This window comes from Mycteria americana, chromosome 3 (genome assembly GCF_035582795.1).
Source record: "Mycteria americana isolate JAX WOST 10 ecotype Jacksonville Zoo and Gardens chromosome 3, USCA_MyAme_1.0, whole genome shotgun sequence".
Lineage (NCBI taxonomy): Eukaryota > Metazoa > Chordata > Aves > Ciconiiformes > Ciconiidae > Mycteria > Mycteria americana.
In genome coordinates, this window is record NC_134367.1 from 20,582,284 (window position 1) to 20,595,540 (window position 13,257).

Genomic DNA, 13,257 nt, shown 5'->3' on the forward strand with positions numbered 1-13,257 from the left:
CGAGATAAGGGCAGGGAGAGATCACTCACCAGTTACCATCATGGGCAAAACAGACTCTACTTGGGGAAAATTAATTTATTACCAATCAAATCACAGTAGGGTAATGAGAAAATAAAAACTAAATCTTAAAACACCTTCCTCCCACCCCTCCCTTCTTCCCAGGCTCAACTTCACTCCCGATTTTCTCTACCTCCTCCCCCCCAGCAGCACAGGGGGACAGGGAATGGGGGTTGTGGTTAGTTCATCACACATTGTCTCTGCTGCTCCTTCCTCCTCAGGGGGAGGACTCCGCACACTCTTTTCCTGCTGCAGCGTGGGGTCCCTCCCACAGGAGACAGTCCTCCATGAACTTCTCCAACATGAGTCCTTCCCACAGGCTGCAGTTCTTCACAAACTGCTCCAGCGTGGGTCCCTTTCCCGGGGTGCAGTCCTTCAGGAACAGACTGCTCCAGCGTGGGTCCCCCACAGGGTCACAAGTCCTGCCAGCAAACCCGCTCCAGCGTGGGCTCCTCTCTCCATGGGTCCCTAGGTCCTGCCAGGAGCCTGCTCAAGCGTGGGTTTCCCACGGGGTCACAGCCTCCTTTGGGCATCCACCTGCTGCAGCGTGGGGTCCTCCATGGGCTGCAGGTGGATATCTGCTCCATCGTTAACCTCCGTGGGCAGAGGTACGCCACGCAAACCCAACACAGGCTATTACCCCGTAGAGGTAGGAACTAAAAGTTTTATGTAGCTTGAGGTGATAAGGCTTGTGTGTTACAGAGCTCCCCCTGTCCACCCTTTTTTTCTTCCTCTCTCTTCAATGAGAGCTCACCTTGCACACAAATCTGACATGCCTTTTTTGGAACCAATACAGTATGTTTATTATCTTAGTGCTTCTTTTGATTGCACCTCCAACCTAACCAAATACTGTATCTGCAGCTTTAAGAGATAAAATGACATGTAAAAAATGATAAAAATGAGTGTAAGGTGATCTACTCTCAAGTCCTCATTTTACAGACTTACATTCCACCATTTTCAAAATAACATGACTAAGGCTATCATGATCCCCTTTTATTAAAAGCAATAAAAGAAAACAGCCTAAAAACCATCTGAAATGGAGTAAAAGATAGGACTTATAAATTCTGATAAATCCACATCTAAAGATCTGGTAATGCTTCTAGTCCATTTGGTCAAAGTTAAAAGTAACTGAGATATTCTGTACATCTCAATGCCTTCAATAAGCCTATTTTCTACAAAGAGGGATAAAAGAATGGGATGTAGGGTAGGAAAGAATTCCAGTGACTAAAACTAGAATGTCATTAGTTCAAATACAAGAATAGCACTGAAGATATATTTTTTAGATTCAGAAATGAAGAAAACTTCCAATTGAGTAAAATGACCCAATACAAGCCAAAACTGGAAAAATATTTTTTACATTTCTTCCTTTCCTAATAAAGTGTCATAAGAACTTTAACTATCAGTTTTCACTATATCTGAAAGACTGTTTTCATTCTATTATGAAGATATTCACTGATTTGGACTGAAAAAAATACTACCGAATAGCTGAATACCACTGTCACACATGCATAACTGTTCCTTGGAAGTCTCCTCATGCAGGTCAATTTTGCTTGATCTTTTAATTAAGGTTGAAAAAGATCTTAGACATGCGATTGCAGAAGCATTCATATTTCTCCTTTGTATACAATACTGTACATTGTTTTCCTGAAGGAAAGCAGTGCAGCTGAGGTGATGCAACGAATACGGCTAATATCCAGGTAGAATTATTCTGTCAAGCAAAGAGAGTAATGCAGACTGGACATCTACAGAAAACATGTTCAATGAAAAGGGAACTCACCTGATACATGAAGAGAATTTATAACATTATTCAGTCTCTCAGGAAAACAATTTTGACTCAGAGGTAAGCCACTGAAATTTTATCCAATAAATTGATGCTTTTTAGTGCAGAAATGCAACCTCCCCCACAAGTCCCCAATTACTGTTGGTGCTACTTGTGTCTCCCATCTTCTCTCAAATCAGCTACAAAAATGTTGGAAATTGCTCACTGATTTAAAAATAAAGGAACACAGTCTCCCCCCCACCCCCCTTATTTTTAAGGATAATTTCTGACTTATTAAAGTGAATATGTATGCCATACCACTGTATTCAAGTTTGTTATATTTGAAAATATATGTAAGAGCACAACATTAATCATGCGCAAAAGTAACAGTATATGATTTTTTTTTTTAAATAGACACAAAGGGAGTCATTAACTCTACATGTAACACCATTAAAGTGATTAAAATGTCCTCCTCCACTAGCTATGACATTCTTCTCCCCTGTAAATTACATTGGTAGAGTACTTTCACATCAGTTAAGAAAATGTAGTTAGTAACCCTTTCCTGGTCTAGTAGCTTGAAGAAATGATTGCATACTTAGAGCAAACTTTGCATATTTATAGTGGCAAGATACAGTAGTTGTTTCTTAGGTATGACAACTATCAAAGATGTAATTTTCCTATGGCTGCAAACACCTTACAACTCAAAATATCAGAAAGGTCTCTAGTAAGAAATACTGTGCTATTTGTTCAAATGAGGGTGAACAATTAACCTAAAATATGGAATAACAGGCACTAACATAATTGCAGCTTGCACCTTGTATGTATAATTTTTATGTGCGGCTGTAAAACAAAGTAACGTTGTGAAGACAAGCTCTTGCTTACATTTATTTGCTCTAGAGGTAAACACATGTTCCTATACCAGATTAATAAAACTTTTCAGAAACTGAAAACTCAGGTTTTGTGTTTTCAGTTGAAAAACATAAACATTTAGCCTCTACAGATGTATAACTCTATTTAGAAGTTACCACCTCAATGCTAAGCACACAGATTTATAGAATTACTTTGCTGGACTGCTCCAGCACTCCTATATCTCTTAAAAGCCTCAAAGTTGTAAAACTAGTTCAACTGCACAACCTCTCCACCATTCCCCTACCAGTAAGGCATTTCCAATTCACTGTTTCCCATTCCATAGCAGAAACTGAAAATGTGAGAGTACAGTTGTTCAATAAGCCAACTATCCATCTTTGGCTTACTGGTACAAATCTCACTCAAATCAACTATAGACCAAATTCATGCTGAACAAACAGTTTTGTTAGCCGAGTTTAACAATCTGAGTTAAACTGGTGAACAACTATTTGTCTTAGAAATGATGCTGCTGTTGGTGGTCTCATCAGAAAAGGTGCACCTTTGGAAGTTCAGCTTACTACCTTCTTGATAATACTTGTTTTCTGACAACTAATTGTACTTGAGGAAACTTTTGCAGACTGTTTCCACTATGATCCCCAAAAAGGACTTCAGTCTCCAACATTCTTTGCTGCAAGCACTAACTTCATCTTACCCACAGAATTGTCTTTTAACTTGTACAAGTAAATGTTTTTTACTGGAACTTTTATAAGGAAAGTGAGAAGTTACTACCCAAGGGTGTACACTGGAATCAATCCAATTTAAGATATTCTGTTGTGACCCTGGTGAACAGAGCTGGTATCTGCATTTGCAGATGTAACCTAGGAAGTATTGTCAATATATGTAAGGACCACAACACTAAACAGGGATCAGATGATTTACAATATCAGAATAATAGAAAAGGCAAAACACAATGATTAACATAGAAAGTTATGTAACTTACAATATAATGTGTTGAGTTCTAGACAGTGATAATAAAAAGATGTTAGCTTCAATTGGAAGAGATTCTGAGAAGAGCTCCTAGGATGATTATGAAGACATTCATGATGAGATGACTAGAAGAGTTATTTTTGCCTTTAAAAACAAAAACTGAGAAGTGGAAATGTCACTGCAGTCTACCCATACAAAGTAGCACGGGAGAGGAGATAGATCGTGAGAATAGCAAATGACTTAAAAAGCAACCCGAGATCAAAACAGTTAAATTGTTGTAAACAACTTTATCTTTGATTAGAAAAAAATATTTTGAGAGAGGATCGATTAGCGTTCCTTTGATTAACCACCAAAGGAATAAAGTTCTGGAATAGCCTTTGAAAGTAGTAGCAATGTATCTGTATTTGTTAAAACACCCAAATAAGCTAGCAGAAGCAATTGTATGGTAGAACAGAGGAGCTCTAGAGTTGCAGCTGAAGACCTGTGGTATGAAGATTTGGGATATTGATGAGCCATTTAGCATGCTTTCCCATTCACATAGGATTAAAACAGTAACCAGATACAAATGAAGCATTTTCCTCTGGAGCAGACAGGCTTGGAATACTGCTCTTCTTTTTTTATTTTCTTCTTTTCTTTCCTTCCCATAATAAGATGGGAGTTCACCCAAGATCATCTGAGAATTTTAGCCTAACAAATTTCTTCATAACAGGACTTAACATTCACTTTTGGTTTCAGCTGCCACTGGTGCCTTCCTACAGCATGTGATAGTTCTTGAGACTTTTAGATGGGATCCCAGATTTATACATCTAAATTTAGATGTGATCAATACCTGTACTGATTAGATCTGTTCTGACTTAAGAGTTCAGACATCAGCTCACAAGTAAACACCTAAATAACAGGTATCAGTCTATCCTAATTCTATGCATTTCTCTTCTGTACCGTGGACCCCTTTGAAAAAGACTCTTTTAAGTGGCTGTCCATTGCTGCAAGGGATTTAATTAGATGACTGAAATGATCTCATTAATTTTCATGTTCATGTGTAGTTCACATGGATACCAAACAAACAGCTAAGGAAAAAATCTTAACTTTATGGAAATTGCATAGCAATATCCCCAACTTTCACCGGTTTTTATCCAGATGTTAATGAAAATATTCCCTGTAAGTGGCTCTTTGCATGAAGAGATATACTCACTGAACATATTTGGTCAGGAATTCACTCAAAGAAAGTAAAACTGATGGTTGGTAACTGAGCACTAATATGTTATTCTGCCCTATTGTATATGTAAAAAGCACAGAACTTTTTAATTAATATCATCTAGCATGGGATTTTAATGTTTGTAAGTCTGAAACACCCTTTATCTTTAAGACTGTTGCCAATCAGAAATACATTTTCCACATTAAGAATTTCAGAAAAAAACAGCAATGTTTGCAAGGAAAAAAAAAACCCCAAAACTAATTCTTACTATAAAAAGAAACAGAGTTCTGCAAACAAAACCGAGAAATAGTTATATTGCATACTCAAGAACAACCAACAGCTAATGATTGGAAGCCTTGAAAACTAAGAACATCCTGATTTCTGGCTGAATGGCTGCAATTTTACCAAAAAAACCCCCTTCTCATAAGATAAGTTAAAAAAACCCAAAATCTGCTACAGGTAGCAAAAAATCTGACAGCTGCAGATTGCCTCCTTATCTTCTCTGGTTTGATTCTAAAAGCCTTAACACTGCTCTTCTAGAGCTTAAGAGCACACTCAAAGCTAAAACGGTATCAGTGGCATCACTGTATTAAAGGTACAAGATGGTCTGCAGCATAGAATAACATTTTGCATCGACACAGCTACCAGGCCAAATAGAAAAAGATTTCCCATACGTCAAAACTCCTCTTCTGGGAGAGGGAAAGGAAGTGCAGAAAAAGGATTTTCCTACTTAGACGCTGATGGGGACAAGATTTCTTAATAGAATTTTTTTTTTTCCCCTCCAAACTCTCAAGTTAAGCAAAACATTAAGACGAACAGAAAAATATCTATCTCCAGGATGGAGATCACAATCTATTTTTTTCAGGTTTAGTTTCAAAAATTACCTCTGAATTCCTTTAACAGTGCTTGAGGAGACCACCTAGAGTTTTCCTAACATAACAAAAAGTATCTTCTGAAGCTTTACATGTAATGTAACACAATTAAATTAAAAGATGTTAAATACTAAGTACAGACTGTCCTAAGGCTTATAATTTCTCACTGCTTTTCCTCAGTAATTTTTCATCCATTTTTTCAAAAATAAAATCAGCCTAAAATATTTGACATTTCAACAGATTAAGTAAGGCTCAGTCATGTGATAGTAATGAGTTTCATACAGGAACACAATGGTTGAAAGAACAAGACAAGATTCATAAGGCTGCTAGATGCAACTATTTCCAGGTCCGAAATATTTACATTAAAGAAAGGTTTTTAACTTAGAGAAAATTAAGCTTTAATTTGGAAGTAATTTAGTTTAGTTTTCCTGCACTGAAATAAAAAAATTAAAGCAGTCAAAATTAGCACATCAGCTTTGCTTACCGTTTACAAAAACTGGTATGTCTTACCTTTTGTAAAACACTGAGGTGAAAACATAAATAATACATATGCAGATAAACAAAAAAGCCATTAAAATCTGTTTTGCAACCATTTATATTACATAAAAATTAACAGCTGATAAAATGCAGAGTAACTTAAAATTACCTTTTTTCTAACTTTTGCATATTAAAAAAAAAGTTTACTACGTCATTTAAAACCCAATATTTAAAACCCAGTGTCGTTCCCACTAAAAACTACTGGACTTTTGGGGTAGTACTTTTGCAGGATCATGAACAGACTGATATGCAGATTTTTTTCTAGTTTCTCCTCACAGTCAGTAGCTCCCAATTATCTTGAGGGAAGTGTGGTATTTAATATACATTGAATTACGAAGATCGTTACTTACAATTAGCTGTTTCAAGCCTACAAATGACTGTTCTACAGAGTTCGCGTTTAAAACTTGTCTCTTCACTGCAGCTTGCTCCCCCAAGAAGCGAAGCATTAAGTCTTTTACTGCATCTCCCTTGGTGTTCATGGAACAGAAAAAGAAGCAACATAACAAAACAGTTTTAAACATTATTTTAGCAAAATAAAATGTTGAATTAAAGCTGAGCAACATATTTTTTCCTTTTGAGAAATGCTTGTTTTCCAGTACTTTTTGTGTGAAATGAATATAAATGCATATATATTTACAGCGTTTTAATGAAAACTTCTAGATTTACTCCACATCATTTGCTGTATTCTTGTTTCAATGTTTAGGTTTCAGTTAGCACAGAAACATTGAGGCTTATTTGCTTCTCACATTATTATCCTTCAAAGATCTTACAAAACACAGTAAGTTTTACGGGTTTTTGTAATGGATATTAATGTTGAAAGGTGCAATCTACTGACCAAAAATAAACGTGCATATGATCGGCTAGCCTTAAGTATCCACAGAAAATAAACTTTGAGAGATCATAAAACCAAGTAAACAGCAACCCTTCAACAAGTATTCTTAGTTTCAAAAGAATTAACTTCAGGAATCAGTCAGAGAAATTGGGTTATCAGACTTCAGTAATTTGAAGACTTGAGACTAGTTGAGACATAGACACTTGAAACAGATTTCTAAAGTTAGACAAGATTAATTCTACATTTTATAACATGGAGCAGCTAAGAGGAAGAGTGTTCAAATCCAGGTTCTATTTCCAGCTTTGCTAGCAATAAACTGAATAACTCTGTATATGGCACTCTCTGTGCCTCAACTTCCCCTTCTAATCTTTGGTCAACTATTGATTTCTATGCCTTCCCGTCTGTTGGCTGACATCCTTGTGGTTCTGTGTACTAGAGATTTTCAAAAGGTAATCAAGAAATTCAAGTTTACCGTCAAGCAGCTACTGAAAAACTGTGGACCACACACTGACAGATGGTGAAAACTGTGCTACTACTGCCTGCACACTCTTCAGGTACCACTTCTGCCAATACAGAGTGCAGGACAGGGTGCGGGGGGGCTGTCCTAGTCGTTGGGACTGTACACGTTACTGTGTACAAGAGAATCCCCTATGGTGTCAGAAGTCACCACGTGCCAGAAGCAGGTACAGAAATTGTTTCTGTAAGATTTTTGCCAATCTTATGTTTTTATGCGTTCGTAATCTAGAAAAGCAAACATCTGAAAAGAAGGAAAATTATCAGCACTATATTAATATAATTGTTATTTTTGTTTTTAAACAGAAAGCAATTTATAACCCACATTCAGCCAGAGTAAAGATCTGTCTGGTTCACCATCCTGTTGGTGAATAGCAGAAGTTTGCAGAAACAGGGTAAGAAACAGAATAAGCTCATACTGGTCTTTCCCAACTTAAAGCAGCCAGAACTTTATGGTCCACCTGTGCCAGGAGACATACTTGCCTACCATTTTAAACAGCCATTGATAGACATACCTCCCATGACATTTGTCTTGCTCATTTTTCGGTCTGTTTTTCTCAACAGAAGTATACCTGAGGGCAATGAATTCTACAACTTAAAAATAGTTACATGGGCTGCAGGACAGTAACTCCTTTTGTTATGCTTGTTACTCAACAGTTCCTTTGCCATGAAAAACAGCAAACCATAATCCTCTATTTACCTTAATTCTTTTATGAATTTTAGATCATTATTGCTCTTGTAAGTCAAAGGTCCTCTTCCTTTTAGCTACCACTAACAAGAGAGAACCTCTGCACTCCTCACCATCCCTCCTCTCTCTCCAATTTGTTTTAATTCCATTATATCTTTTCAGATCTGTGTTATCGAGAACAGTATGCAATATTTAAAATGTTAAAGCAGAAAGTGACTATGCAAAAATGTAAGCACACAAAGGAATATTTGCAAAAATCTCTCTAAAGGAATATGAAAACATTCACTTGAATAACTGAGGCAGAAAGCTGTTAGCACAGAGAGCAGAAAGCAAGCCACAAAGTCTTTTGCCTAAAAAAAGGTGAGCTGCATAAAACACAGTAAAGCTTAGCTATGATAAAGACAATTAACTGTTTGCACTTTCCCCATGGAAAGTCATGGGAAATACGTTTGTGTTTTCTGTCTAGTTTCTTGAGGAATGAGACTGCAACAACTGTTTCACTACGTGGAAAATTTTACCTCTAATGCTGTCACCTATCCTATGAATAAACCAGATTTTCATCTTTCAGACAGAAGAGTCTCAAGGATTAAGAAAAGACAGTGTGTGCAAAATGGCATAAACACAAAAGAATTTTTAACCCTCCCCCCCCCAGTACTTTGGAGGAGGAAATGTTATGAATGAATGTAATGAAACAAGGGACATCATGACAGCAGACAGCAACTGATGAAGAAAGGCGTAATGGAAAGCGCATAAAAAGCAGTACTCCAACTTGTTCCCATACTCAAAGAGCACAGGTTCAGATAATCTGTACCATACGCAATCCAAGATAGCTTAAAAAATAATGTTGCTTGATGATCATCAAAAAGTAGCAAGCAGTTGAAATCAAGAACATTGACTATTTTTTCTTGGTGTGATTTATCCACTTAACTTTTAAGACAACACACTTGTAATAAGAACAAACACTTTCTGAGTGAGCAGGGAAAAAAAAAGTACTGAGCTCTTCAATACACATCATAGAAAATTTCAGTCATTCCCTGAAGCACACTTACAGTTCACTGTAAATGCTCTTTTTGACTAGCCTCTTTGTCAACTGCATGCAGCCTGGTTTAACATCTTGCATTAACATTTACATTAGCAAACTATTCATACCAAAGCTTTAATGAACATTGTTGGAAGCTGATCCAACATTGAAAACATGCCTCCCACAATGTTTCAGTTGACATCTCAAGTACTTTACAATTATAGTTTCAGTTAAATACACAATTTGCACTACTGGAAGCGTATGGAACAATGATACCAAACTAGGGGATGTCAGGTCAGTCAAAGCATGCACTCAGGCCACTGAAAAGGAGTAACTGGAAGTGAGAAAAGTTGTATAAACATAAAGCACTTTAAACCTTGTCCCTGATGACATGCCTATGTGACTGCTTGTAAATTATAATCAATGAAGAAAGCAGCAGAAATCCCCTTTAACTCCACTGATGATTTTACATCAGGTCTGACTGTAGACATACATCACACGTGCATTGCCATAACGCCTTCTTTTCAATTATGTACTAAATAGTAGATCTGCATATACGCACATGCCCAGATTCAGGGAATCATCAGCACAAAATAGCCTTTAATCCTTGACTGGACTGAGGAAGGTGAGAGAGAACTATTGTAAAAAAGGAGGCCCACAATAAGGAGGACCTCATACTTGGGGCTTGCAGAAGGGATCATTCCTGCTATCCATCCCATTAGCTGTCAGGAGAGAAATACTACATACTCTTGAATTACTCATCAGGGTCTAAGGGATTTTTTTGGGAAGGTGGGAAGGACCCTTCCTTTTTTTTTTTGAAAGAGTGGAGGAGTAGCTTCCTATTACAGTGTTTTCTTTCACTTTAATGACTGGGCTCTGTGACAACAAACAAATGTTTTAAGATAAAGCTAACCCAAGAAGTAGCAGCAGCATGGCATATGTCTAAAACTGGTATCATTTGTTGCTTGTGATGGAAACCTAAGGTTTGTCAGATAATTCAGCTACAAATCTGGACCTGATTCACTCCAGAAATTTTTTTGATAGTTCCTGCAGATTGGGAAGTTACTGCAGACTGCTCTCTGCTTGTATTTGACTATTGACTGATAATCTTTGTTATGCTACAATTAAGGATTAAAGTATCCAAAACCTCAACACCATCTCTCTAGACAACAATTCAATTATCCAGAGACATAGATATGAAAGAGTAGGATTAGCCTATTTCAAGAAAAAAATTCCATTACAATAGTTAGCCTGGGCTGAGCAGCCAGGATAAAATTGCTTCATGAGAAATACTGAATAGATCTGAATGAAATTTCTCAAATTCTGAAAAAATACTTTATGCCTTCTCACTAGTTGGGAACTCTCTGATACAAGAGAAGGAAATGGGTTTCCACTACTATGTTTTTCCATTCATGATCTCATCTGGAGTTTTCCCTTTAATTTTGGGGTTATCCCTTCCCAGTAGCTTGCTCCAGCACTCAATCTTTCCTACAGGTTATAGGAAACCTGGTGGGAAACCTTTCCTGCTTAGGGAAGATACAAATGATGCAATTTCATCAGTGTCAACATTCTTAAGAGCACTGTGAACATCAGTGAAAAATGTTATTTCGCACTTGGTTGCAACAGCGAATTCCACAAGTAAAGCAAGCTGTCTGCTTTCAGACTTTGTAGTACGGCACACTGATTTTGTATATATTCCAAAGCAAGTATTATCTTACCAACTAGGAGGACCAGAAACAAACTACTTAAAAATACAACCAGATTTGGATTCTATGGAAACTGTCAACACTGGTTTTCAACGTACCCAACAAACTTCACTATGAATACATCAGATCTGCTTTTAGCCCCTTCATGTATGAGTAGGCAGCGACATTAAATTTTCTAGTAAGGACTGAAGTAACACACACAAGGTGACCATCAGCAACAACATGAACCACTATGATATACAGATTATTGGACAGCTCTTATACAATATTTCTAAAATATAATCATACGCTAAGATACAATAACAGATTCTTACCTGGATATTATCAAATTTTAATCCAGGCATGGTGAGATTCTCTTTATCTATGAACACGGTGCTGTATTGTTGTGTGGCAACTGAAATTAGAACATTTCTGGTTTCCTCACTAGGAAGCCAAGCATCATTTCTTCTATCTAGTTCACTCATATTTAAGGCTGTGGCAAACGGGTCATCACTCCCAGCAAAAACAGCTTGGATTTGTGAGAACGGCTTCGGGGATTGAGTTATTTCTAGAGATGATGGAGGACCACCTGCTTCAGGTCTCCCATTTCGCACAGAGAAAGTAGGGTTAGATGAAGCACAAGAACTGTCTCCGTCATTAGAAAGAGAGGACATTTGTTCTGGAACTGAAGAGCTGGCATTGGGATTACTAACAGAAATAAAATTGGATGTGGTAAATGAATCAAAAAAATCAGAAGCTAAAGTATTAGTGTTAACAGTGTCGCCAAAGAACTTGCTTAGACTAGGACTTGGCTGAACCACCTGTGGATTAGACTTCACTGGAGTCTCAATTATACTACTAAAACTGGGAGATTTTACCATCTGAGGCTCAAAACCATCAGGTAGGAACAACTGTGGCTGGGTGTTAACATTGTTTGCTTGGCTGAAGATGGTACACACAGGAATAGGCTCAGCCTCAGCAGATGGTTTGCTAGTACTGGGTGACGATATCTGGTCCTCAGGTTTGCTTTCATCAATATTACTTGGGTTTGTTTCAACATGAACATTGTTTCCCAACTTTGGTTCCTCCTGCACTGCTTCCTGAATGGATTCTTCCTTTAAAGATGCCTGATCATCTGTTCCAATCTCAGAAATGTCTTTGGGCGTTTCTTCGTGTTCAGTTTCACTCTCATTACTTAAAAACTCTTCTTTATCCACTTCTGCTTGTGTTTTTTGATTATCTTTAGCTTCCATTTGTTCTACAATCTCCTGGAGACAACCAAGTTCACCTGTGTCATCTTCACTGTTATTTGGAGAATCTGAAATTATGACACTCTCCATCATTTGTTCATTAAGTTTATCTACAAAATTATTTGAATCTTCTGACACAGTTTCATTCCCTTCAGACTCAAAATCATCTCCACCAAGATCAATGGTTTCCTCATGAAAGAGAATTTCTTCCCGAGTTTTCTGCTGAACTATATCTCTGCTGTTATCTTCACCCGAGGTGCTCTTTGCATCCTTAGCATTACTTTCATCATTCTCCATGGTAGCTGAAGAAGGAAAAATCCCCACCAAAACAAGTATTAGTTTTATTACTCAGGTATTGCTCAGGTGCCACCCTGAAACTCCTAAATATCATAAAAATACTGAAATTTTTGCTTTAAAAATATAATCATTTGACTACTTCACATCTTTCATTTAACATATACCCACAGAATAAATTAATTCTGAAAAAGGCTTTCTCTTTATCCTTTTTGCAAGTCGCAAAAATATTGGGATTAAAGAGCAAATGCCTCCCCCTAAACACAGACAAGACGATATTTGCCTTTCTGCTTGCAAAGACTACCTCGGTCCCCGTTTAAGAAAAGGAAAGGGTGGGTTCAATCGCAACGCAGTCACGCTGTCACCAGTGCAGGCTGCCGAGCCGGGGGTCGGCCGCGCAGGAAAAGCGCCCGGCGGCAGCCCCGCAGAGTGCGGAGCGGCAGCGCTGCTTCCGTCCCGCCGCAGCCCCAGCCGCCGCCCACCCCGCAGGCACGGCCCCGGGCTCCCGGGGATCGGCCCTGCCTCCAGAAGCACCGCGGGGCCCCCCGGCCCCGACCGCCCCATGGCGGGGGTGGGCGCGGCCTCCCCCCACAGCCTCCGCTTGGCGCAGGCCCGGCGGGCACCGCTGCACTCCCTCAGGGCCGGGCCCCAAGGCTGCCTCAGCACCCGCTCAGCCGGCCGCCCCTCGGCCAGCGCAAGGGCCGCGCAGGCCGCCCTCGTC

General features: G+C 38.5%; 1 protein-coding gene across 3 annotated transcripts in view; it reads right to left on the bottom strand.

Annotated features, from left to right (window-relative positions):
* TRAPPC12 (trafficking protein particle complex subunit 12) overlaps nucleotides 1–13,257 on the bottom strand; it is a 55,701-nt gene that overhangs the window by 42,346 nt on the left and 98 nt on the right. For 2 of the 3 annotated variants that reach the window (XM_075498014.1, XM_075498016.1), the window contains exons 2-3: nucleotides 11,328–12,544; nucleotides 6,604–6,720 (exon numbers count right to left, since the gene is read on the bottom strand). In XM_075498014.1, coding sequence (XP_075354129.1) covers nucleotides 6,604–6,720; nucleotides 11,328–12,539 — 1,329 coding nt within the window. In that variant the 5' untranslated portion in view covers nucleotides 12,540–12,544. Of the gene's footprint in view, nucleotides 1–6,603; nucleotides 6,721–11,327; nucleotides 12,545–12,840; nucleotides 12,920–13,257 lie in introns of those variants that run through there. The other variant, XM_075498015.1, reaches the window with a different exon arrangement.